General features: G+C 52.6%; 1 protein-coding gene across 1 annotated transcript in view; it reads left to right on the top strand.

The window, feature by feature from the left end:
* LOC128951060 (hydrocephalus-inducing protein-like) overlaps positions 1-26,262 on the top strand; it is an 80,430-nt gene that overhangs the window by 36,959 nt on the left and 17,209 nt on the right. Inside the window, exons 9-36 of the mRNA XM_054296216.1 lie at positions 198-288; positions 782-859; positions 1,827-1,979; positions 3,680-3,918; positions 5,072-5,324; positions 5,856-6,092; positions 7,349-7,489; positions 7,980-8,161; positions 8,206-8,296; positions 9,614-9,697; positions 10,389-10,598; positions 11,456-11,584; positions 13,795-13,972; positions 14,491-14,696; positions 15,413-15,546; positions 16,494-16,630; positions 17,270-17,391; positions 17,479-17,661; positions 18,030-18,182; positions 19,217-19,453; positions 19,704-19,815; positions 20,276-20,443; positions 21,994-22,118; positions 22,532-22,660; positions 22,960-23,164; positions 23,652-23,742; positions 24,687-25,323; positions 25,814-25,894. Coding sequence (XP_054152191.1) covers positions 198-288; positions 782-859; positions 1,827-1,979; positions 3,680-3,918; positions 5,072-5,324; positions 5,856-6,092; positions 7,349-7,489; positions 7,980-8,161; positions 8,206-8,296; positions 9,614-9,697; positions 10,389-10,598; positions 11,456-11,584; positions 13,795-13,972; positions 14,491-14,696; positions 15,413-15,546; positions 16,494-16,630; positions 17,270-17,391; positions 17,479-17,661; positions 18,030-18,182; positions 19,217-19,453; positions 19,704-19,815; positions 20,276-20,443; positions 21,994-22,118; positions 22,532-22,660; positions 22,960-23,164; positions 23,652-23,742; positions 24,687-25,323; positions 25,814-25,894 — 4,786 coding nt within the window. The remainder of the gene's footprint in view (positions 1-197; positions 289-781; positions 860-1,826; positions 1,980-3,679; positions 3,919-5,071; positions 5,325-5,855; positions 6,093-7,348; positions 7,490-7,979; positions 8,162-8,205; positions 8,297-9,613; positions 9,698-10,388; positions 10,599-11,455; positions 11,585-13,794; positions 13,973-14,490; positions 14,697-15,412; positions 15,547-16,493; positions 16,631-17,269; positions 17,392-17,478; positions 17,662-18,029; positions 18,183-19,216; positions 19,454-19,703; positions 19,816-20,275; positions 20,444-21,993; positions 22,119-22,531; positions 22,661-22,959; positions 23,165-23,651; positions 23,743-24,686; positions 25,324-25,813; positions 25,895-26,262) is intronic.

The raw sequence follows: 26,262 nt of genomic DNA on the forward strand, positions 1-26,262 counted from the left end.
TGCTGCCTCTCAGGGTTTGCCCCTCCTTGACAAGACATGTTGGAGTGGGAAGAGGTAGAAGGCAATTTATCACTGTAGGGCTGTTAAATATCTATTTGATAGTGACAAGTGTTATGCTCCATTTCACAATCTTTGGGGGTAAACGTTCTCCCTTCTCTCAGTATCTCTGATTCCCCTGGGGTCATCTCTTTGCCCAGGTGTCTCGTTCCTGAGCTGCGAGTGTACCCTGAAATCCTGCTGTACGATGAGTGCCACCTGAATGTGCCATACGAGAGGAAGTTCCTCATTGCAAATGACACCGACTTTCCTGGCTGCTACGGGCTTATTCCCCAGGTTTGGCATCACATCCACTTCCTCCTCTCAAATATTATTGAGGAGATTATGAGGGGAAAAAAGCGTTTGGATAAAGCCTTGCTGGTTTCTATTCAGTCTTAAAGATCTGCTGAGAACAGGATCCTGAATGTAAACTTTAGGATGCAGTTCAACCTCCTGAGGAAACAGTTGATGTTCTGGTCTAGTCTTCAGGGTGTTTTCTTGTGAGAGATCTTCGAGAGTTGTGAAAAGCTGCTGCATCCACAGACACCAATGCTTGTGCTGGCAGCCTCCTTGCAGGACCCCCTGAGAATGCTAAGCCTGCAATTCTTGCATCTTGTTTCTGTCTTTGACCTTTGTTCTGGGGATTTTTAAACATGTGTGTAAGTTGCCGTTGCAGCGGATGTTCAGGAGTTTAAGGTTTCTTCAGAGGTCCCTCTGAAGCTGCATTTCATGGTGTCCCTTCCAGGAACGCAAGGAGGACTCTCCTGTGCTCTACAGCAGCCCCAAGCCCTGTGGGATCGTCCAGCCTCACAGCTTTGCCGAGGTCCCGGTTATAATCAAAGTCCAAACACTGGACAAGCATCGCACCGACATTCTCATCGGCGTGTTCGGGGATGAGAGAAACCCCCTGGTGAGGGCAAGGGGAGATGTGAGCCTGTGTGCAGCTGCTCCTGGCAGGGTGCACAGGGACAGGGACTCTGCTGGGGAAAACAGGCACAGGCTGCTGGGGAGAAGGACAGGAGGGACCGGTGGCACAAACAGCCCGTGCCTCATAGGTGGTGACCTCAGTGTCTGACACAGAAGGTCGTTCATCTAAGCTGGAATCAAAGATTATTTTAGTTAATTAATCTTTAATGATGTTAATTTTGGAAACATCTGTTTTAAAATGTCTTGTCATCTCTCTGAGCACAAAAGAGGATGTCAGAAGACTTCTGGGAACCTTGAGCCTTCTCTTAAAGAAAGGAAAGCTGGCATTTGAAGAGTGGTTGGAGAGGGATGTAAATTTATACTAAAACAGATGGAAATGATGATGCCAAATTCCCTGGGTGGCACCAAACATCTGAACCTGGGCCATTGTGGCACTGCATGTAACTCAGTGAACAGGAGGGACAGGCAGTGCAAGCTGTGCCAGGACAGGCAGCGCAAGCTGAAGTCTGACAAAACAGCTGCTTTCTACTATCAGGCTGCTTCCCTTAAAGAGGAGGGTTTCTCCCCACCAGAATAACTAATTGTTTAACTCTCAGCCTGGTCTTAACTAGAAATTCCTTGCAAAGCTTTTGCCTTTGGGCCAATAATTTGTGGTTGGAAAGTTTCTCATACTTTAATCCTTTTTAATTTGGAGGTGAATATTTTTTTTTTTTCTAAAAGCCCAGCATTTCAGCTGGAAAGTGGAAGCATTCCCTAAAGAAACAACTCGAGTGCAGTTGAGCTGTTTAAGCTTTTTTAGGTTTCCCTGTTATGGTTTGTTTTGTTTTTTTTTTTTAATCTTTCTTGCCTGCTTCCTGGAACAGAGACCAGAATTACGGAGCACTGGACAGCTGGCACAAATCTACCCAAGTCCCAGGCTGATAGAGTTTGGCAAGATCCCAGCACTACAGCCTACTTCACGAAGTCTTACCCTCTTCAACAAAGGTCATGTCCCTACAGACTTCAGGATGGAGGTTGTAAGTATCTGTGGGGCTGTTTTCCAGGGAAATGGACTGGTCAGTAGCAGCCATGACTTGGTTTTTATGTGCAAGATTTCCATATTGCCCTGTGTGAGAGGAGGCAAGATACTCCAATATTCCATCTGAGCGAGGCAAGAGGAACCTGGCTCTGGAGTGGTTTTAGCTGGGGCAGCCCTCAGTGAAATCAGGCGCAGAGATGTTGGAGCAGAAATTAATCTGGATTGTGTTGACAAGTTCTCCCTTAATTTTATGGAAGGTCTTTAGCTTTGCGTGATCACATTTTTGGAGCCCTGCGCTCAAGAGAAACCTGTGGGCCTTTGCTCCCCAGAGCATGGATTTCCCAATGGTTTCCTTGTCCACCTACAGTTGCTTTGTGCCAAACTGCTCATGTGGAGGCTCCTGTGGGTCAAGCCATCTGGGCTGTCCACACAAAGACAAGTGTGGGGGTTGTGAACCCCCCCAGCCTGTGACCTCTGTGCTATTGAAGAGCATCTTTGGGGAGCAGCTGCAGAGAAGGGCTGCCTAATACATGGGGGGCTGCAGAGGGCAGAGGGAGCTGGGGCTGCTCCCCTGGCAGGGGGAGCAGGGCTGGTGCAGCCAGGAAGGGCTTGTAGGCTGGGCCTGGGGCTGGCTGGGATGTCTGCTGGAGGGGGAGATCTGTGAGGGGCTTGAGGTTTGTTCTTCTTCAGGCTGGGTGTGTTGAACTTGTGGAGCTGGATAAAACCTGATGCTATGGACTTGTTTGTGTCTGTGGGTAAAGCATCAGGCCGTGTGGGAGAGTCCAGCCACAGCCTCCTGGGCCAAGGAGGAGGGGTGTGAATTTTCCTCTTGCTGCTTTTCCAGCTGTTTCCACAATGGAGTTCTGCTTTCAGCCTCTGCAGGGAGCAGTGCACCTTGGCTGGGTGCTCATGGTGTGTAAAGGTTGGGTTTCACGTGCTCATACCAGGGCCAGACCTGCAGAGCTGTGTCTGTAGAGCTGTGCTGGTGCAAGGCCTTTCCCCCTCCTGTGGGCACCTTCCAGCTCTCTTGCCCAGTCCGTGAAGTCCATGAGAAACAAGATGACAAGAGTTCTTGGGAAGAGTGGGCCATGCCCACAGAGCACATGCATCCAGTTTTCTTTCTGCTTCCTACTTTCCTGCTCTGCTAGAAGCATTTAGAGGTGACTTTTCCAAAGCAGAGGGCCCTGGGGCACCTCTCTACAGCTGATGATCAGTGGGAAGTGAGGGCTTCAGTCCTTTAGGGGATGTTGAGAAGCACTGATGGCTCCTTGGGGAAGAATAGTTTGGTGTTGGGGTTTGCTTCCCTGGTTTTGCAGAGAGACTCTTCAGGCTCTCAGCAGTATCCTCCAGCCGTGTGGTTCCTGCAGTGGGATTTGAGCAGTCCTGGCTTCCTGTGGCCTTGAGCCTTTGTGAGAGAGAGAAAGCAGCTTTCCTTGGCCCACACTGCGTAGAAAGATTGGGGAAGGAACACTCTCCTGAGGATAAGCGTCCCTTGGGTTGGGCAAAACTGGGTTAATTAGGTGAGTCCATTGAAGGAGGGGAAAATACAGGTTGTATGAACTCTGCTGTTGCCCAATACTGTATTTTAGGGATTTTAAACCTTTATGATTTTTATCATCCTCTCTTTAGTCTTTCTTCTCTTGTGGCCCACAAGAGACCAGGGTGGTTTCCTAAATGCATGTTGTGCTTGTCTTACAGGTTCGCAAACGCCACTGCTGTACCGTTGAACCCAGCGAAGGAGTGATCCCTGCTGGGGGTGAGGTGCCTGTGACTGTCACAGCAACCCTGGATGACAGGGGGCTTTTTTCTGTCCCTGTCCGGGTGTTCATTGGGAGCAGCCTTAGCACCGCCTTCGGGCTGGTGGCTTTGGGCACTGGCACCACAATTGTCATAGACAAGCCATTCAGCCCAGAGCTCAACCTGGGATACCAATTCAGGTAGGAGATCTCTCCACTCCCACCTCTCCTCCTCCTGTCTCAACAAGGAGCAGTTTTGCTGTAGTCCTTCAGGCAAGGTCTTCTTCAGTGTTGAAAGCCCTGACTCCTTCCCTGAAGGCAGAGATTCTTTTAGAAGCATGTGATGGCCAGTTGAGAGTTGTTAGACACCCTCAAAAGCCACTGACAGGGAAACCAGTTGCTAAATTGCCATTAAATTGTCTTTAGCTCTGATACATTGATGTCCTCACTTGACCAAGTAATGATCTCACAGGCTCCCCCAGAACAAAAGGTTCCTGAAATGGTGTCCAGATGAGGCAGTCCCTCCATGTGGCTGAGGGACCAAGGGAAGATGGCATCACACCCTTCCCTTCCAAAATGGCAAGCAGGGGCCCTGGGAACAAAGAGACAGGAGGGTGACAACCCCCACGGGCAAGGCAGGAGCGCACAGAGCAGTTCCAGAGGCAGATGGAAACTCTCTGGTTTGTGCGGGGTCCGCACGGCCGCTGCCGCCGCTTCCTCGTGCTCTTCGTGGGCTCTGCTGCTGCCCTGCTCTGCCCAGGACCTCGCTCGATTTTTCACTGCCAGCAGAGTTTGCAAAGTTCACTTCCAAACAGTTTCTAATGCAAAATGAAGTTTCTACAAATGGCTAGCAGTGCAAAACCAAAGCTACTACGAACGACGGAGGCTCTGCACCCCTGGTGTCCTCTCCTGGAGCAGGCAGACACTTTTTACCAGCTTGCTGGGATCATCCAGAAACTGCCTCCGAGCTGGCTTTTAGAAATGTCTGCAATCATACCCCCCCACACAATGTCCCCCAGTGCAGGATCTCAAAGATTCAGTAACAGTTTCAGGCACAGATTAATACAAAAGACAGTAACAGTATGAATCAACCCAGAACAAACATCTTGGAGGAAAACACCACCTTCTGTTAGCCTCACCTGGCAAATGTTGCATTACCATTTTAAACATATTTCCCTTTGAAATAACGATGTCAAAAGGGCACCTTATCAGACACTATTTCTGGTCCGCATTAGGAACTGGAAATGTAGACAGTCTCCAAGCAATTAACACCTCAAGTTGCTCACTGGGAGCAATCTGATGACCAGGGAAAAAGCAAATCCCATACTATTTTCCATCCTGCCTTCTATTCTAGCCTGGTGCCCTGTATTCGTCAGTTCAAAGTAACAAACAGGGGCCACCATTTCCATCGGCTCTTCTGGAGTGTGGAATGCTACAGCCCATCTGAGCAGGAGAGCCAGAGTGTCTCAGCCCTCAGCAGCCCCAAGGATGATTCCCAGAGCCCCAAACGTGCCGAGCCTTTGTTTGGGCTGGAGCCGCTGTCGATGGACCTGCAGCCAGGCCGCTCTGAGGACATGGTGCTGCGAGGCTTCTCCAGCATCGCACAGGTGAGGTCCCCACCGTGGGCTGAGCCTGGGCCACCATCAGATCCCCTCCCCGGGCTTGTTCCCTTGACATTTCCCTGGGGAACTGAGCAGAGGCCTTCAAGAAGCTGATGTAAGACCACACGTTTCTGTGGCAGCACCAGTTACTTTCCTTGCTGGCCACCATCAGACCAGCTAAGGCTTTATTGTGATTCCACAGCTACCAAAACCCAGTGCTGATCCCAAAGCAGCAGTGGAAGGAAATATTGCTCTTTTTGGGCAAACAGTGCTGCATGCTGAGTCAGCAAAGAAGGGCAGAGAAATAAGTTACACTTAGTCTAAAAGCCCAAAAAGAAAGTGAATTAAACAAGTGCCAAGTGATTTATCTGGGGTAAGCATGGAGTAAAACAAAAGCCTTGTGAAGGGAGGGAGTTATCTCACAAGTGCCTTTTGTGGGTATTGGGGTGCAGTGTTACCAACAATTGAGCACAAAATAAATAAGCTGCATCACTGGAAGAAAAGGGGGCAGTGACCATAACTCTGTGGCAATTATAGAGCCTGTGGTGGGTGGCGGGTGCTGAGCCAGTGGAGGGCATTTGCCGGATGCTCTGCCACCACCCACTGGTGACAAGTGACTCTCGCACGCAGGAGGTGCAGGATTATGTGATGTGTGAAGCTGTCAGTATGGCAACCGGCAGGACTGAGAAGATAATGGAGACAGTCATTACCTGCAAGTTTATTCACCCTTCTATAGAACTGTCAGCCAGACACTTCTCTTTCCAGGTGACCAAGGTAAGTCTGGATTGCATGCTGGCATTTAACGGCATGGCTGAGGGGGGGGTGTGCTTGTGTTAAAGCCCCTCTTTACCCTTCCTGAGGCACTCTGTAAAGTGAGTGAAGATGCTTTTAGGGATGAGACTGGTATTTAATTTCCCCAAAGTAAAACTGCAGTTACAGCTGCACTGCCAAGGGGGATCATGGCCACTTCCAGAGAAATGCCAATTTCTCTGCTCACTGTAAAGAGAGGTTTTGGAGGATGCTCCAAGGCATGGTGATGTCTGTACACCGATACTGTAGGGAAGTTGGGAAAAATGGAGATTCCTGTGAATTCCTCAGGCTGACAAGGAAAAACCCATCACCTTCTATGTCTCTTTGCCTTCTCTGCTATTGGCATGAATGCTTTATGGTAGAGTTATATAGTACAGCTCTGTGCATTTCCCTAAGTCTTCAAAGGAGCCCCAGGCATCCTGCAACTGCAGTGATGACACTGAGGCAGAGCAGGTGCCCTTTAGTCTCTGGATCCCCACTCCAGCATCACCTTTCCCTCTCCTGCAAGTTGTCTAAAAAAGAGAAGATCTTTCATCCTTTGGTTTCTGTAGTTTCAGGCCTCTCCTCTGGTTTCCCAGGCTTCCACTGAAGTACAGAATCCCCCCTGGAACAGGCAGTTCAGATGTAATTTAGAGGCTTTTCAGCCCTCCCTGATTCTGCCTGGCTTCTGCTCAATGCCACACACACAAACTGATTTATGGCATACTATGGCACAGCACCTGTTGGATACCAGTACCTCCAGAACCAGCTTCCCAAAGGCTCTGGTTTCTCTGAACCATGCAGGAAGCCCAGCACAATGCACAGACAGGAAGGAAGAGCCCGGGCTTTTGTGAGGCTGCTAGAGCCAATAAGGTTGTGAGAAATGACCGTCTGTGAGTGAAGATCCTCTAGTGCTGTTTTGCCCAACAGAAAGACAAAACTGGAGACAAATGGTCTGGATTCACTTTCTGCTTTAGATCTTGTTCAAGCAGCCACCTCCTCTCAGGAGCCTATTCCCTCATCTGTACATGGGTGTGTTTCCCTGTCCCCCAGAGGATGCTGTGGTTTCTAAACATGAAAAGCATCTGCTGTCAGGAAAAACCTCCTGGAAGGGTAGAAACAAATAGAAAGGGTAAATAGAGATGTATGCACTTCTGGGCTGAAGAATGTGAGATGCAGCAGAAGGAGAAGGACGTCTATGGCTAGTTGAGGCTGGTTTTCCTTCTCTCCTGTTTCCAAAGAAACCCAGTGATGTCCTGAGGCTGCACTACCAGCCTTTGGCCATAAAAAACACCTGCCTGCTGCCACTGGACCTTATGCTGGGCTTGGAGCAGCCATTCCTGGTCTGTGATAAGGAGAAGCAGCCCCTCCCAGTTGGCCAGGTGAGCAGCCCTTGACTCCTCCAGTGGGGTCTGAAGAGGAGGGATGTGGTGGTGCCTTTCTCTTGGGAGCTCCTTGAGTCAAGAAGTTTATTCTGTAGCATCAGCAGTGGGCTGGCCTGAGCTGCATCAGCAGAGCTGCTGAAAGAATCAAAATAGTATCTGAATTGAGAAGATCCATCCTGGCTTTAATAAGGCACAGGGAGAAGGGAGCAGGCAGCTGGGTCTGGGCAAGGCATGCAGTAAAGGTGTCTCCTGGAAAGCATGCCAGCTCTCCAGCAGCCACCCCCTTGGACTGGGGCTGAGCACAGCAACGGGAGCCTGAGCGATCCTGGACTGGACTGTGGTGCCTGCAGTCAGACCCCTGCTGTAGAGAGATGAACCATGAACTGAGGAGCCCATGCTGGGCTCACTTGGAGCATTTACTGTTTGCTGCTGTCAGGCCTTGGGACATCATCCCACAGGTGATTAATTACTGCTCATCTCCTTGCAGCCTGTGAGAGTGGGTGTAGGGGAGACCTGCCATCTCTACATCGCATTCGACCCAGCTTATAAACTGGATTTTAAGAGCTGGAAAACAGAGAAGCTTCTGAAGATAGACATGGTCAGGGGCCATCCTCTTGTGGAGCGTATCATCCTTCGGGGAGAAGTGCACTTCCCAAATCTCCAAATGCAGTCCAGATCCCTGGAGTTTGGCTGCATTGTGGCTGGCACTGAAGAAGTGCGTTCTCTGAAGATAACCAACTGCAGCCCACTGCCCGTCCAGTACCACTGGTCATTCCATTCCAAGAGCCAGGTTTACAGGTTGAGGTATGTGCACCTTTGCCCTCTCCTTGAAGCTCTTCTTGCTGGTGTCCTGTTTGTGCTTGGCAAAGAACAAAGCTGTTTGCCTGGGATCTGACAGACTGCTTCTGACTTTTTCTGGTGCAAATAACACCGACCAGCTGTGCTCAGGCTGGGTGCTCAGGGAATAGGTTTTCCACCAGTTTGATGCTGCATAGCCCCCAGAGTGGTTTCCCCTGGGAAGGAAAGCTGGGGTGAGAGCTGCTTTCTCAGACCTCTGTGGCCTGAGGCCATGTCCACCTTGATGAAAGGCTCCCAGTCCCAGCTCCCACAGTGCTGCTGGAGGCCTTTCTGGCCCCTCTGCTTTGGGATGGGGCCTCTCTGCAGGAGCTGCTCTGTCTTTTCCACTCCCACTGTGCTTTTTGCATCCCCACCAGGTGTTGATGCCTGTCCTCTGTAGTTGCTCAATGCAAGCAGTTGCAGCTGCTGCAGCACCTCAGTGCCATCCCTGGGCTGCCTTTAGAACAGACCTGCCCCAGCCTGGATTGGGAAGGGCTGGATCAAACCATTTCCAGTCCAACGTGCCAGCACCCACCCAGGGGCTGCATCCTGGCCAGGAGCTGCTCGTGCAGCTGTCCCTCCCTCCCACTGCAGCTCCCTCTTCATAGTTATGTTATATTCCAGATACGAGCTTAGCTCAGCTAGATTCAAACCCCGACCACCCAAGGAGAGGAGAACCAGTTTGCCTTCCGCTTCATCTCTCAGGAGACGCCTCAGGTTTAGAAGTGTGCAGGAGCCAGCCACAGCCCTGCAAGGATTGCAGGATTCTGCCCACTCTTCAGTAGCAGAGGTAGATTTTCTTGTACACCTAGTGCTTGTGTTGCCTCCCCAGCCTGCCAGCACCAGGGCATGCTTGTGCTGCTGACCTCTCTTCTTGCTGCCCTGCTGTGCTATGCCCTGAGAGTTGGTTGGGCAGCAGGGCCAGTGGCTGGACATGGGCTGAGGGGGAGGGAGAAATAGGAGAGTTTTCCTTGGAGAAGCTGACTCAGATCCCACAGATCTGTGTTGAGTGTGGGATTTTTTGCCTTGTTTCCTTCCCAATGTAAGATGAGGCTTTTCTCTGCATCATCATGGTAACACCTCCAGCTTCCCTCCCAGAGCAAGTTGGGATGATCCTGATCTCCATGGAGCCTCTTCCCAACCCAGCCAGACTCCCTGTTTGCAGGGCTCTGCTTTCACTAGAGAGCTGCTATTGCACTGCTGGCCCTGAAGCTGTCTTACAAAGTGGGACTTTGCAAAGTGGCTGTCTCTTCCTCCCAGCATAGAAAATGGCTTCTTTTTCAGGTGCCACGGTATTACAGCCCACTAGAGTTGGTGGGAACCATGCCCCCCAGGGATGTACTGCACACTCCCGTGGCCACGGAGGAGGTAAGAGGGAATCTGTCTCCCTTGCCCATTGTCAGTGTGGCAAGCAGGGCTGCAGCTGCCAGTGCCACTGGGGGCCCTCAGCATTGGCCACAGAGGGGCCTCCCATCCCTGCAGGCCCATCACAAAGTGCTGCTGGAGCAGCTGGTAGTTGGAGAGGCTGTGCAGGACACCTTGTAGGGCTGCCCAAGGATACTGTGCAGCGCCTATGGAGGGCACTGCTCCCCCTGGACCTCATCTCATAGGAAATTTTTGCAGGAGCTTTTGCTGAGGCACCTTGAGAACGCACCATATATATCAGAGAGAAAGGGAAAAGGCCTCAGGAGTCAGATGAGCTGGGCTGGAGTTCTTCTCTGAGCTCCCTGAGCTCCAAGAGCTCTCACTCTGAGTGTCCACTTTTGCTAAAAGCAGTAAGAAATGCTTTTTAAAGGCAAGTTGTGCATCAGAGAGAATTTCTACTGCCAGGAGACATTTACTTTAATGTAGTGTATTAATTAATGCATTGATCCGTGAGTATGGGAGAAGATTTTCCCCATGGTCCCTGCACTGGTCAATGGCGTGGATGCAGGATGAGATGAGGGTGATTCTGGCAGTGTTTGTGGAATAGGCCCCTCCAGGTACAGCTGCACTTTGCTCCAAGATGCTCTTTGCATCCATTTCCATGCGCAACACCTCAATCTCTCCTGTCCTTCAGGTTTTCAGTATCCTGCCACTGTCAGGTGTGCTGCAGCCAGGAGAGAGCCAGCAGGTCTCCTTCACCTTCTGCAGCCATTTCAACACCATCTCCTATGTCACGGCGCTGTGCTACGTGGAGGGAGGCCCCACCTACGAGGTGATGCTGACTGGGGAGGCCTCATGCATCAGCTACTCCGTGAGCCCCCGGGAGACCTACTGTGGCTCTCAGGTACCACACACACCCCTGGCACAGCTCCTTGCCTTGCTGGCTTCCTGCCCTCCTCGCTCCAGGGCTCCCTGCCCTTCCCAGCCCCTTTGTTGGCTCTGGGGCTTGGAAGTCCAACCTTTGAGGGACACATCTGGCATCCAAGCTGCTGTAAAATGGCCATCTCCCACCCTCTCCACAATGCTGGGAATGCCTCTTTTTCAGGGTACCTAGCGCTGCCTCCTGGGGCAGGCAGGGGCCCAGTGGGGATGCTCTGAGGGGTGTGTCCCTGAGACATCCCTCTGCTGGTCCACTCCTAAAGCCTGACCTCCAAGGAGATGCTCTTGTCTAAAGCTCTTGCTTAATCCACACAATGATCAAGGAAAGAAGTTGGGCTTCCAGTCACTACAGTTGGAGAGACTGTCCCAGAATAATCCCCACTTCACTCTTTTTCAATTGAAAGCCCACAGATATTTCCAACTGCTGGCCCTGTCTGTGTTGCCCTGGGTGACTCCCTTGTTGCATGTATGTTTCTTGCCAGTACTTGCATGCAGGTGCCTTTTCTCCTGGAATGCCTCAGTGCTGTCTCTGTTTCTCCTGGCTGTTGGTGACCCCTCAGAGGGCAGAGGAGGGCCTGTGTCCCCTGGTTCATCTATTGCTGGCCCTCACGTGGTTGTTACCACAGCTCTGTGTGCTGCCAGAGCTCCCTGGTGCTGTGCAGGTGCCCTGTGCCTGGGCGTTTCCCGGGTTCCCAAGTGCCCCTATCTCCTCCCTGGTCCCAGCTCCCATGATGTGTCTGCTTTCAAACCCAGGAGAGAGGAAGGGGATTCCTAGCAGCAGGCCTGGGTCTGTAACTTCCCTCTCTTGTGCCTTCTCTCCAGCTGTTTAATGAAATTCATCACAGCAATGTCACCCTGGAGAACACCGGCAAGATGGAATTCAGCTGGGTGCTAAACCCTAGCCCTGCAGACCAGCGTCTGCCTGGTGTGTTTCTGGTCAACCCCACCACTGTAAGTAGCACAAGTGACTGAGCCCAGCCCTGTGTCAGGTGGCCCAGGAGAGTTTTGGAAGGAAAAAAGCTGGGGCGGGGGAAGTCGGAGGGGAAAACCCCAAACCCAGCCATGAGAGAGACAGAGCTGTAATCCATTTCTGCCGGGGGCAGAGAAGGTCAAACAAGTGCTCACCTGATAGACTTCCCAATTGCCTTGGCTGGTGGGTGGCTCTGCTGTCAGAGGCGACACCAGCGGGAGGCACAGGTGTGTTGGTCGCTGTCTGTCCTGCTGTAAGGGGAGTAGAGGAGAATTCTTTTTGATAGATTTCTCAGATGAAAATAAGGCACAAATGCAGCCTTATATCTGAAAACTGTTTCTTGATAAAGAAAGGGTATGGTCCCGACCAGAAGGGGACAGAAAAGAGTGAGAGAGAAAATAAGAACCGGACAGAGCAAAGAGAGGACGGGGACAAATCGTCGCTGCTAGAGCCCTGAGGCGCTGTGTCGGGTCCTGCTCAGCAGATGGAGCAAGTGCTGCCAACCGTCCCAGCGTGCGTGCCCGCCGCGGCGTGAGGGGCTGGATCGGCCGGCAGCGGAGCCGGGTCTGGATCGGCCGGCAGCGGGGCCGGGCTGGATCGGCCGCCAGCGGAGCCGGGCTGGATCTGCCGGCAGCGGGGCCGGGCTGGATCTGCCGGCAGCGGGGCCGGGCTGGATCGGCCGGCAGCGGGGCCGGGCTGGATCGGCCGGCAGCGGAGCCCGGCTCCATGGGCTGGCAGCGGGGCCGGGCTGGATTCGCCGGCAGCGGAGCCCGGCTCCATGGGCCGGCAGCGGTGCCCGGCTCCATGGACCGGCAGCAGGGCTGGCTGTCCCGCGGGCTGCGGCCGGTCCCGGTCGGGACACGGCGGCTGCTCCCTCGGGGAAGCAGAGGAGCACTGGGTTGCCGTGGCGAGCGGGGAAGAGGCAACAGCAGCGTAGACAGACAGGGAAGAAGTGGCTCTGCAGGGAGCCGGACCCTCCGGGTGCTCTAAGCCCAACAAAAAGCAAAAATGGCAGAGAAAACCTGGCAGTGTTAACTGCTTGAATATGCTAAGATTCCTCCCGTAACTCAGCCCTTTTAGGAAGACTGTTGGTCAGACGGGCAAAATTTTCCCGGGCTTCGGGGTCTGCCTGCCTCCAAGGGGGAAATCTCTTGCAGCCCCCCAGACACAGAGCCTGTCTGCATTTTCTCCTAAAGGATCTCCTTTACACATGGGATGTTTAAGGCTCCCAGCACGTCTACAGCCTCTATAGTAATTTTTCACCCCATGTCAGAAAGTGGATTTATAACATATGTTGTGGCATAACTTAAAATTTAATTGGTTGCTCACAGTCACTCTGGGGACCCCGACGGCTAAGATCTCGGGCTGTGCTGGCACTGGAGCGTTTCTGAGGGTCACCTTACCCAGGCTGTGTGATCACACATCCCTTAGTAGGCTTGCTGCTCCCTGCCTCTTCCAGCTTTGTTGCTGTGCAGCGCCTTTGTGGGGCAGTGAGGGGGCCAGGGAGCAGCGGGGCTGGAAGAGCTGGAGAAAAATTAGCAGCATCCCACCACTGTGCAAGCTTCTCAGTCCTGTCTGGATGGATGTCTTTGAGCCGAAGCAGCGCTCCTGCCTTTGTCCCTCCTTGCAGTGGGAAGAGGAAGCCGATTGGCTTTCCATTTCTTCATGCCTGCCTCCTGCAAGGGATGAGAGGAGCTGCTGGCCCTGCTCAGTGCAGGGATTTCCCTTCCACAGCGGCAGCACAAGAGCCTTTTTTTGATGAGGCGGGCTCTTGCTGGCAGAGGGCAAACCCCATCAGCAGCAGAGCTGTGCTCACATCGGGCTGTGCTGGGGCTGCAGCCTTATGAGCCCTGGGGAGGACACACAGCACATTCAACAGGTTTCCATTCCTTCATTGGTTAAGTGTTAATACTACAACAACTCTTCACCAACATTGGTATCACAACACAACATTTGCATTAAAAGAACTCTAAACTTTAGCAAAACTTCTTTTACAAAAGTCAACATTATAAAACACATAGTATTTACTCTAACAGTTGTGAAAGCCAACACTGTAATATGTTTATCACTAAGGTGATGTGGTCTGATGGTTTCTTCTCGATGAGAACCTGTCTGCTCAGCCTGTCTGTCCCCTGAGCCATCCCCATCAAACACTCTGATGCATTCCCTCCCTCCTCTCCTGTCCATGCAGGGCTCCATTGCACCTGGTGAGAAGCAAGTGCTGGAATTCTCTTACATGCCAGGATTACCAGGAGCCTTCAGCAGGACTTACCATCTTAAAGTGGGTGACCTGGAACCAGAAAATATCTTCCTGAAAGGAGAAGCATCCTTTCCCATGATCACTTTGAACCTGCCCTGGACCATCAAAGGTGGGCACTGCCTGTCTGCCCCCAGGAAGGGCCCCTCTGGTTTTGTTCCCTACCATAGGCCCGTAGGGCAGCTCATGCCAACCTCCACCAAGCCCGGAGGGTTGCAGGACTCCCAGACCAACTCAAGCCCCCTGGTTGCTTCATGAGTCTTGAGCAGAGGATCCCATGTGGACTTTGTCCCAGGAACCAACCTGCAGAGCCTGCCAGCTCATCTGGCAGGGTCCTGAAGGACGATGGCTAGAGTGAAAGGCTTGGGAAAGCTGTAAGAGAGGCTGGCAGGGCTTGTGGCAGGGTTGGGTTTGTGTGACATTGCAGGGGATGAGCTGCTCCTCAGTGGCAAGGGAGGTGGGTGGGAGCGAACATGAGAATTCAGAGAGGAGCAGCAGCATCCACTTTCCATAGATGGCTTGAGGGATTTCTTTCTGGAAGAAACCAGTGTTGGGAGGTGGGGACTTCCCAGCTTCAGTGGGACTAGCACTTTGCTCACCCTTCTCTTTGTGGATGTTTTCTTCCTTCAGGAGATGAAACACATGAGAAGTCTCTGACACAGCCCGTAAAACCGCTGCAACAACACAGTCAGAGGAGTAAATCAGGTGCTCGGAAGAAGACTCAGAGCCTGAAGACTGAGACCTTGAAGTCTCAGACCGCAGAAGCTCAGACTCCAAAGAGTCTGATTCCGAAGACTCGGGACCTGCAGCCCAGCGTGCTTGCCTCTGGCACTGCAGTAAGAACAGCTGCAGCCCCGTTTGGCACAGGCCACCTCCCCATGTCACCTGAGCCCCTTGCAGCCCACAGCAGCTCCTGCTGCCCTGATGGCACCCGGGACCTCCCTGCCCACTTAGAACCATGTGTCACCTCAGCATTGGCCCTAGGGCTGCCACGCTGGCCATGGTCTCCTCTGGGGCTGCACCAGCTTCCTGCCTACCCCAGGGAGAGATGCTGAAGGCCACGCTCCAGGGATGGAGTTGATGGTGCTTTGAAGGAGATGCAGATCATTGCTGGGGAGTTTGTTGGTCCCAGCCCAAGCCCTGCCAGATTTACAGATCTTATCAGCAGCTGCCTGATTGTGCCCAGGGGCTGTGCTGGCAGGGCTCATCTCCAATAGGCACCAGCTTGGTCCCCCTTTCAAGACAGTTTTTGTCCAAGCTGCCTTGGTACAGGCTGGGGTCAGGCAAGTATCTGGAGCTCTGGAAGGTTCCTGGCTTGTCTGTCTGCCTGGCCAGATCAGCTTTGCTAACAGTGTCTGGGCAGGCAAAGATGCTGGAGTTACTTCCCTGGAGATGAGGTCCTGGCTAAGAGAGCAGGAGGTGTCACAGGCACTGAGCAGCCAGACAGGATGACCCCACACCCCCTCCCAACAAGAGTGGGCTGGGATCCTTTCTCAGGTGTAAACCATGGGAAGGACCTTTGCTAAACAGCCCCTGTCTTCCCTTTCCTCAGACAAACACTCAGTTGCAGTTAAACATGGTGAGGAACCTGGTAGTGAAGGCTGCTGTGGAGCTGCAGGAACAGTTCATGTCCCTACCCCCGACGAGCAGCTTCCCTGACAAGGAGCTGTGCCAGAGCCTTGTCAAGTGAGTAGGGACTCCCATCCCCATCTCCAGGTGCCCCATGGGGAACACCCAGCCATGTCCCCTTCTCCTGAGAGCTCCCTGTGTCTGCAGAGCTGGCAACAGCCTGGACTCCAGAAGGGCTCTGGTCCTGGTGGCTGTGACACGCTGCACGTGAGCAGCGGAGTGTCCTCCCTTCCCCAGCACCACGCTGAGCTTTGCACTGCTCAGCTCCCCACAGGTGTGGGGTTCTGTCCCTAGAGCTGGGGGACCCAAGTGCAGACCTTCTAGCCCTTGCAGACAGCATAGATTCTGTCCCTGCTGCCTAGCTCTGAAAGAGACAACTCCCAGCTGAGGTCTTGCTTCCAACCAACAGAGCCACTAAACAAAAGGAGAAGGGAGCTGCACGTGTCAGCAAACCCTTTAAAACCCAACATCAGATGGCTTGAACCCTGGTGGGGTGGCAGGGCTTATCTAGGTGACTTGGTCCATCCCTTTGCACCATCATGATGCAGCACAAGCACGGCAGCTTCAATTCAGGAAGAAGATGCTCTGCAGAACAGGTCGTGTGGTCTGGTTGCAGAGCAATGAAGATTTCCTGTGCAGGCAAATCTTGTTACTAGGCCCCAAAGCAATTTCAGGCTCAGGCTGTACACCAGGCTAAGCAGTTTCATTGAGACCACTGGAGACCTAGTATACTCACTTACACTGGGTTTTCATGGCAGAGGAGCTGTGGCCAGTGTCCATTTTAAACTTATTTTCAGGTACCATTAGTAGCTGAAAAAACCTAGGAGCTGCAATCCTCCTGACTTGCCAAAGTCATTGCCAGGTGGTTAGGCCATGGGTTTCATGGGCTTGAGCTGAGTTTTTACAGCAGTGAATAAAGAAATAGCCACTGTATTTGTATCCTCCATCCACTTGGATGTGTAGCCAGGCTGTGGTTTAAGGACTGTCCTTAATCTTCCTTGCAGAGTTGAGGTGCCCGAGTATGTCCTGGACATGGGCACTGTCCGTAAGGGTTTCACTGAGAGAAGCACTCTGGAGATCACCAACCATGGGCAGATCCCAGTGTCCTTCCAGATCCATGTATCTGTCCTGGAGAACACAGGTAAGCAGTGCTGGAGACACTTCCTGTGGGCTTGAAGGAGGTGTCTCAGGCAGATTAGCTTAAGCCATTGAACCTGGGGAGGTTTCTGAGCTTTTTCTTCTCAGTGCCTCCGCTGAGAGCTTTAGAGGCAGAACTCTCCTGGCCAGCCATGCCCAGGGACCTGGCCTGCCTGTGACTGCCCTAACGCTTCAGTGCAGGGGCCAATGGTGACCATCACCCTGGTCACCTCTCAGCATCTTCCACCCTTGGCTCCCATGGGCATCGAGTTTCTTTGGGCACTCTATGGGCTTACTTTGCCAACCAGTGGGGTCTGCTGTGTTTTTGAAGTGCTTTGTTTGAAGTTCACACTATCGCAGGACTTGTATTCAGCCTTTATTGAGGAAGCAGCCTGTGAGATCCTCTGGTGGATCAAAAGAGGTTTCCAAAAGAGGCCTTGAGGCAAGGCTGCCCTTCCATCACACAGTGGCTCGCTGTGTCTGAAGGGTGTTCAGGTGCACTCTGAAGTTTTAATCCAGGTCACAGCAGGGCATGGGGCTTTTGCCAGACCTCTAAGCCAGGACACCTGTAAGGCCTAAATGTGCTTATGACACATTTTGTATTTCGGGTGTATCTCAGCTGCTTTGTGTTCATCTCTTCAAGGTTTCAGCGTGGACCTGGACACGGTGGAGGGCCTGCCCCACAGCTACATCAAGACATTTGACGTGCGCTTTGAAAGTGCCCGGCGGCCACGGGGTGACGTGGATGTGGTGCTGCCCATAGAGGTACCACAGCTCTTGGGGCAGGCAGCAGGCTGGGCACAGCAGCAGATGTCACCTGCACCCTCCGCTGAGTTCTCTGTCCTTCTCCAGGTGACAAAAGGCCCCACATATAACATCCGTCTTCATGCCACTGTGTCTGAGCTGTCAATCGAACTTTCCAAGAACATTGTGCACTACTCTGCTGTCGTTGTTGGGCAGTACAAGGTTGAGACAGTCCACCTCTACAACTGGTTCCGAGTACCCTGCAAATGGTCCATCAAGCCTGTTCAGAAGGTAAAGCCCAGGCAACATTGAACACGAAACTTCTTGGTTGGGTTTTCTTTGTGACTCTTGCCCTTTCTGCTCCTGTGGCTGCCTGAGCACTTGGGTCTACAGCGTGTTTGAGGAAGCTTCTGAGGGTCTAGAACAAGGCTGGTTTGCCTGGACCTGTTCCATTAGCAGATGCTTTGCTTTTCTGCCATCTTCACCCATTCCTCCTCCTCCTCTGAGGACAGTAGTTCCCTATCTGCCTGCCCTGGGTGAGGTTTTCCCTCCTGCTGTAGGCTATGGGGTCCACACTTGGTTTGGCTGTGGGTGCTCTCAGCACCATGTCAGTGTCTCAGAGCATGAGGAGACCTCACATAATTGGTTTCTGTGCCCAGACCAATCACTGCAAATACATGACACCAGCTGTTCGTCAGAAGCAGCAGGCGCTGGAGTATGAGCCCTGTCCCTTTGAAGTGAAGCCCTCCAAAGGAACCCTTGATCCAGGAAGGTGCCAGAACCTGAAAATCAAATTTACACCCAAGGAGGAGGTGAGATTGGCGGGTGTCGGCCCAGGAGGCCTGTCAGGGCTATGTGGAAATGAGGGCCTGGTGCAGAGAGTGTGGTAGGAGCTCTGCCTTCACAGGGAGCTCAGTTCACCCCACAGAGCACTCCCGTGAGATGTGCTTTGAAATGCCCACAGGGAGCTTGCACAGAGAGCGCCAGGGCTCTGAGGCTGCCTCTTGGCGCATGGCGGGGATGTGCCCAACTCCCCTCAGCCTGCCCCTTGCCTGGCTGTATTTGCAGCTGTGACACTCAGTGCAGAGCAGCTGCCCACTCACAGAGGATAATCCTGGAATGGCTCATCCTGCTGCAGGACTGCCAGACCAAAGAGCCACCACCCACCTTCCTGGGCACGGCAGGACGGTCACCTGTAGTGGGGTGCTGCCAGCAGTCCCTGGGGCTCTGGCCTGCCTGCACATTCCTGTGCAGCTGGGGATTCAGCTCAAAGGACAAAGCATTCCCAAAAGTGGTTTGCCTGTGGCTGCTGGGTCTTGGAAAGTGGCAGTGTGTACCAGCATGGACACAAGTGCTTCCGTGCCCACACACACTCCCAGGGATCTTTTAATTGCTCAAGAAATGTAACCATCTTGTTTCTGGCTTGGACCAGAGCCAAACACTAAGCAGAGAAGATGACCCTTATTTCTGGCCAGCAAGAGCTCATTTGCCTCTCCTGGAGCTGGTGTTTGCCTGATGCAGCAGTGCCAGGACTGTGTCTGGACACTGTAACCCTGAGGGCCCTTCCCATAAGTATTGCACTCCTGCATGACCAGGTGAAAATGTCTGACAGTCCACTGTACATCCATATGATTCCCAAATACCCACTTACAGTGCACACCAGCATTCTTCCCAGTTACTCAGACTCAGACTACTACAGATGCTGTACTCCCTAGCATAAGTAAATATCTGGTTTCCATTTACCTTGGAGACACTGATAACACCCCAGCCTTGGGGCAAGCATTGTATTTGGGGTCCTGTCATCTGAGACTTCATGGATGAGTTTCCTGCACTTTTCTCTTTACAGAGGTCTTACAGTAATGAGCTGGAGCTTAACATTTTTGGGAGCAGCAATCACTTCAAGCTGTACCTCTCAGGACAAGGTCTGGAGCCACGGCTGGAGTTCAGCCCCCCAGAACTAGAGATGGGATGGATGCTGGTGGACAGTGATGGGATGGAGGCCACAGTGGTGGTGAAGAACCCATGCAACTTCCCCATTGAGTTTTACGCCCTGGATTTTGATGAGCAGTACCTTGAGAAGAAGGTGAGAAGGCAGGTCCATGTACACGCTGCCCGAGCTCCACAGCACTCCAGCGTTCCCAGGCTTGTGCCAGGGAGATGGAGACAATCCCCAGGGCAAAGCCAGCTGTGCTGACATGCTGTGGGAGGACCTAAACGAAATAGTTTGTGTTGTTGGGAGGAAGGGAGGAGACAGACAATAGGTTTGTTGAGTCTGCGTGATGAAAGGCAAGAAAAGGAATCTTGTGGATGGTTTCTCTTCCCTACGTGCACAGATCCTGCGGATGGCAGAGGAGTCTGAGGATCATGAAGCACAGAAGTGGCTGAAGGCAGAGCTCAAGGCCAGGGCTGAGGCTGAGGCCAAGGCCATGGGCAAGGCAGCGGCAGGTCAGAAAAACAGTGAGGGTTTGCCAGTGTCTGTTTGGACTGTGGTCACAGCAGAGAGTCCAGCCCATACACCCTGAACTCTCTGTCGCCTTGCTCTCCAGGGAAAGGCCATGCTTTTAGCAGCTGCCTGTTCCCCAGCTTGGTGGAGGAGCTCTTGGCTGAAGGGCTGTGGCATCCTCTTCCAATCCTGGGTTTAGCCAAAGCAAGCACCTGCCATAGACTGGGGAAATAATCCGGATATTCCCTTGTGTCCCTTAGCCACAAAGACTAGGATTGGATGAGTTCTTCAGACAGGTCTAATATCACTGGCTCTTTTATATTTGCACCTTCCTAGCAACAAAAGAACAAGCTCATGTTGCTTTCACCAAGTCTTCTTTCCTGGGATCTGAGGAGATGGGGAGGATGGTGAGGATCAAAGGTAGGCAGGAGGCTGACTTTTCCCCCTGGTTTTGCACTGCAGCACGTCACAGAGCTATCACCTTCCATCCTGAGTCCGTGGCGAAAGTGGCTGGGATTCCTTTCTCTCGGGCTGTCCTGCGCCACCCGGGCACTGCCCCGTCCTCATGGAGGCGCGAGGCGCAGCCCCACCGAGGGATTGTTGTCATCGTCCATGGGCCGCCGCGGGCAGGTACGTGAGCTGCAGCCCAGGGCTGCAGGGAGAGGGACAAGCAGGAGGAACACATCCTGGCGGGCCACGGTGCTTAAGGCAAGTCCTCAGCTGAACGGGAGGTGGAGATGATCCTCTTGGCTCTAGAATTCAGAGTTTGTATCCACGCTGCAGCTGCCTCCCTCATGGCCTCCCCTGGAGGGACACTTGCTTTCCCACTGTCCTTTTAACCTTTAAATCTTGTTGGAGATTTTTCCAGGGCCTGTCCCTGTAGTGCCTCCTGTGCCAGTGTCACCAAGCAGTCCTCCTCTCTCTCTCAGGAAAGACAGAGATAGCAGCAGGCCTGTGTCAGTATTATGGCGCTGCTCACATGTCCATTGACACCGTGGTGAAAGAGGCCATGGCCAACAACCAGAGCCCAGCGGGGCTCCGTGCCCGGCTGCTCTGCACCCAGGCTGCCCTGGAGCAAAAAGGTAAACACAAAGGTGATGCTGGTAAGGAAAAATGCTAGAGACAGTGCTTGAGAAACCCACCACGACTGTCCACTTCTGCTTACTCAGAGCAGCAGTTTTTCAGTCCTTGTGTCTCTTAGGGAATGTGGCTGAAGTGCGTCTCTGGCTTCTTTAAAAAAAAAAAATCAATTTTAAGGGCTCAGTCAGGGGTTCTTTTATAGCCCCTTTTTCTGCTATTCTTGGAACATGTTCATTTTTCTAGGGGTGTTGAAGCACGCCTGTCTCTTTCCAAAATATTTTATATTTCCTCAAAGCTGAATTGAGCTTGCTCCTCATGGGCAGCAAGCAGAACTGCTGCCCACCTGAACAAGGAAAAAGCCTTCTGAAGTGGCTCATTGAGCACAAGAGAACTGACTGTGCGTGTAACCTCGCAAACGAGAGGAAGGGAAGGACAGCCTCCCAGAGGAATTTCCAATGAGAGACATGCTCCAGATGAGCTCTTTTCTCCAGAGAGTTACCTGTGGCCACTGTCAGGTTACACAGCTCGTTGGGCTGTTCTGAGACTGGAGACATTTATGAAACTTCCTGGGCAGTTGGTGCCCTGAGCTGTGCAGGGTGAGGCCAGACCTGGCTCGGTGCAGGGGGAAGTTTTGCATTGTTCAGTTTTGAACCTGGCTGGATTGGGAGCTGGCGGAAGGAAGAAGAGTCTGGGTCCCAGCTGGGGTTTTCCCACAAGGAGGATTTAGCTTCAGTGGAGACAAATGATGCAAGTGGGGCAGGCTGCAGGTCTCCACATGAGAATGCAGGATGGGTGCAGTGTATGGAAACAATGCTCCTGGAGGACAAATCTCTGGCTTGATCCTCAGGGGAACTGCTGTGTGAGCAGCGTCACCTGCGTGCACAGTTGTTAGGAGGGACATAGTGCTGGCTTTAAAATCAAGTATGGCATGCTGGTAAGAGAAGCAGGCAAGGAGCTGCTTCTGGGAAACAGTGCTGCCAGTGCCCAGCAGACTGGGGAACAAGTGCCATGTTCCTTCCAGGGCCCAAGGTTGTGCCCATTGCAGTGAAAGGTGCCTACTTGCTTTACAAAGCCCCCTGAACCGTCTGTCCCCTGTGCAGGTAAAAAGCTCACTGCTCAGAGCAAGAATAAAGAAGCCGCTGAGGAAAACATCTACAAGAAGTATGCCAAAGGCAAGAACCTTCCAGCACAAAAGAAGGAGCCAGCCAAGGTAAAGGGCACCAAGGTAAACATGGTCTGCCCTGGTTGATGCCTGGGATCTTTACGTTGTCTTTGAGAAGAGCAGGGAGTGCTTACAGTGGAGGCTCTGTGCCAGCCAGGGCCTGGCACGTGGGTCCATTGTGCCGTACTTGGGCTGGGAATGTGCTCTGGCAGACAGCTCCACTGGCTCTCAGTGGTTTGCTGGCAAAGTGCAGTCCTGGCTAGTGTGGCTGCAGGCAGTGAGCAAAGTGCTGGGAGGCTGCACTGGGGCTTGCAAGCTCAGGTCTCTGCTGGCCAAGGGATGGGCCCTCCAGGAGCATCCCCTGGAGCCCCCAGCCTGCACTGCTAGTCTGTTCTAGTCTCCACTAGTGAGGAACCCCAGCTCCAAGCCCAGCAGTGGGAGTTGTTCAGGGCTGTTGGTTTCTGTTCCCATTGCAGTTCACAGTTTCCACTGCTCCTGCGCCCCAGCAGCTGAGCATCGTCAGCAGTCGTGGGGAAAAGCTGAACTGCTTGAGCTGTGTGCTGCCCGAGGAGCTGCTGGTGGACATCCTCAGTGAGAGGCTGCAGGTGTGTGGGGTGGGGGAAAAGGAGACATTCCTGCTCCGGAGAGAAGGCACTGAGGTACGACTCAGAGAGGAGGAGGAGGAGCAGCTCTGTACATGCTGCTCGAGGATCCTGGACTGTGTGAAGAGAACCCTGGGGGAAGCTGCAGCTGCCCTTAGTTGGCAGAGCCTAAGGACAGGTGCCAGCTGCTCTTAGCTACTGCCCTTGGAACAAGGATAGCTGGTGCCCTGGGACATCTGGGATTACTGTCCAGCTGTGAGGCCCCTGCGTGCAATCTGACTTACTCTTCCCTTTATTCACAGCGTAAAGACTGCTACAAGGGAGTGGTCTTTGATGGCTTGGAGAGCCTCTTTGCAAGCAGCCTGGAATCTTCTCTGCTCTGTGTACTCAGAGCTGTCAAGAACTGTCATCATATCTACGTGGTGAACCTGCAGCAGGATTATGCTTCTTGGAAAGCCAAGAACAAAGCTGAAAGAAAGAAGAAGGAAGCTCAAAGAGAGAAGGAAGGTGAGATATCTTCTCTCAAATTTTCTCTCTCAACCTTATCTCAAGCCTCAACCTTATCCCTGTGTATCTGGGTTTTCAGCAGAGCTTGTAAGAAATGTTTTTATTAATCTTTTTACCTTCTGCCCCAGTGCAACTAGTACTCATCTCAGAGTTGCAGGAGGTCTGAGGTTTAAAGACCTCAGATGTTAGAGATGTTAGATTTAATGTTAATCTCTAACATTAAATCTTGGGCACAAGAGCCAGCTGCTGTAGCTCAGTGACAAACGACTGTCCACAGCCTTGGTGCACTTAAGCCAGGCAAAGCCCAGGAACTCTCTGCTCAGCCATAGTTTGGGGGATTGTCTGAATTTTGGAGCAGGGATATGAGCTTCCCAATATCTCCTGGGATGATAGGCTGGGTGGGGAAAAGCTGTGAATCCTTGCAGCTGACATAGAGCACCCAGCTCTGCTTGCAGTCACTCATTGTTTCTCTTGCACATCTTGCAAGTGGATGAGGATGAGTATGATGCCCTCCCTGAGGAGAAGAAAGCAGAAGTGGATAAAATATTACAGGAAAGGAAGAGAACACAGACGAAGGGGTGAGTAAGCCTTCCATGGGTTCCTGCTCATGGTTTTGTCCCTGCAGGGTTTCCCTGCTCCAAGGACTTTGAGCTCAGAAGTATTTGATATCAAAGGCCAGAAGGATGGCCACTCTCTTAGCTCCTGGTTCTCCTTATGGTGGGACAGCACCCAGAAAAGCTCATGTCCTTTAGGCTCCCCTTCAGCTGCAGCAGGAGGCAAGCACAGGAGAAGCTCTGCTCCAGCAAGGCAGCCCAGCTCAGGACTCACAGGAAAAGTGTGGAGTTGGGTGTGGAGGCTGCTTAAAGCAAGCTCAGGACTCCTTTCAGCCCAGGCTGAAGTTGGTTCCATGGAGAGGAGACAGATGAAGCTGCTTCAAATCGTTTCCATGGCAGATAGCACTTGGTCAGACAGTTTGCTTGGTCCCAGCTGGGTTCCAGCAGGAAACCTGGCTGACAAGAGCCTGTCTTGCAGGAGAGGAGTTCCTGCAGACTCTGCTTTCTGACTGATAGGATTATTCTCATTAAGGAGCAGGCTGTGCCCACAGAGAAGGGGCTGAATGAGCTGAGTGAGGATTGTAGGAGAGATAAGCAGATGTCAGCAATCTGTGCTCTGCTTTAAACTGGGAAGTCAAGAGACAAAGAGCTTTTTCAGGCATCAGCACAGAGAGCTGCTGGATCAGCCTTTGGCAGGGGCTGGAGGTGTCTGGCTGTGCCTTAAGAGGGAGGTGGCACAGTTGAGGCCTTCCAATGGCAAGGCTTAGGTTTGGCTGGTCCTGGAGGTGCCCTTCCACCAATGCCCTCACTTGGGATGTTCCCAGCCTCTGTGGGTTGAGGAAAATCCACAGAAATGAATTCTGCCATGGCCTCAGGGTCAAGGAATGAAGTGCAGGGCCAGCCAGGACTGGTGAGCCCAAGTTTCTGGTGGGGACTCTCAGTGATGTTTTCTATTTTGTTTGCTGAAGGGAGCTGAAGCAGCCAGCTCAAAAGCTTGAGGAGGAGGCAAAAGCCTTAGAGGAGGAAAAGAGGCAGAAGGAGGAAGAGAAGCCAAAGAAGGAAAAGAAAGTCTCCTTCGGGAATCAGCCTGCAAAACCAGAGAAGAAGGAAACCAAAGCCCCAGAGAAGGGGGCACCCAAAGCCCCACAGAAGAGGGGAACCAAAGCCCCACAGAAGAGGGGAACTAAAGCCTCTGGGAAGGGGAAAACCAAAGTCCCCAAGGACCCAGCTGAGATCTTGATCCTGAGGTTTCAGATCTATGAGTCATCACAGCAGGACATGGCAAAGGTTTTCTCCTACTGGGACAGGGTTCAGGGTACCGTGCAGTTACCCGTGATCCAAAAGGGAAACAAGTCCCAGCCTGCAGCTGGAAACAAAGGTTGGAAGACCAGTAAGCCTCAGGAGAAGGTGAAGAAGCAGCCTAAACCAAAACATGAAGGCCAAAGGAGTCTTCAGTCATCTCAGCTGAGGACACAAAGCAAAGTTGCAGAAGGGGCAGTCAGAGACAAGCATGTCGGGGTGCCGTGCTTGGACATCCAGGTCACAGATCCGAAGGCCATGATTGGGGAGATCCTGGGGGATGGGAAGCTGCCAACAGAAGACCAGGTAAAACCCTGCAAGGCTCAGATCTTGAGCTTGCTGTGGTTGTGGGCCCTGGAGCATTGTGTCCTCCCCAGGTGGTAATGTCACAGAGCCTTGTCCAGACCCCTGATGATGTTCCACAAGGACTCTGTAGCATCTATGTGAATGGGGAGGTTGTCACCATCCCTCAGATGGGCAGAAAGCGGGAGTGCTCTGTGTACAAGTATCCCATCTGTTCAGTCTCCCAGCCCAGAAATCATTATAAACGGCCCCAGGACAGGGCAGCTCATGGCCATTGTTTTCTTCAGCTGAGTCACTCAGCAGAGGTTTCTCTCCCGCTCCGGCTTGTAGCTCTTGCATCTGTTCTGGAGCCTGCTCACCCCACTGGGCATAGCAAAGCACTTGTACTTCCTATAAGTCAAAAACCCCATTGCCAAAAGCTCAGTGCCTTTAGAGAAGGAGTTGTGAGGATGAAGGTGACAGAGGTATCAACAGGATTTTCTCTTCTGTTTAGCTGCTGAAACATCTGGGACTGCATCCTGACGGCGCTCCCCTTGCCCCTGGTGCTGCGCTCTCCACAGTCGAGTACCCAGAGGTGAGGCTGGGCTCTGCAGAGCGTGTGGAGCCCTTCACCACTGTGGCACCAGGAGGTGCTGCCGTGGGAGACAATCTGGTGGGTGCTCCAGTGGTGCTGGCACTGAAGGTGCCAGGGCAGGGACCAGGCTGGATGGGGGCATGGGGGACAGGTTGGATGGAAAGGAATCATTGTGGAGAGGTTGTGAAGATGTGATGGGAGGCCCCATGTCTGCAGGTCTCCTTTCTGCCAGGGATGGGACTCTGCTGGAAACAGAGCAGTTCTGTAAGACAAGAAGGAAAAAAATAACTTAAAACCATCAACTTCCTTTGAGGAGAGGGTCTTGCATAAGAAGGGGTATCTTAGGCAAAACAAGCACCAATAAGGAA

This window comes from Melozone crissalis, unplaced genomic scaffold (assembly GCF_028551555.1).
Source record: "Melozone crissalis strain CALT ecotype California unplaced genomic scaffold, PUWL_Pcris_2 ptg000007l_1, whole genome shotgun sequence".
NCBI classification, from domain to species: domain Eukaryota; kingdom Metazoa; phylum Chordata; class Aves; order Passeriformes; family Passerellidae; genus Melozone; species Melozone crissalis.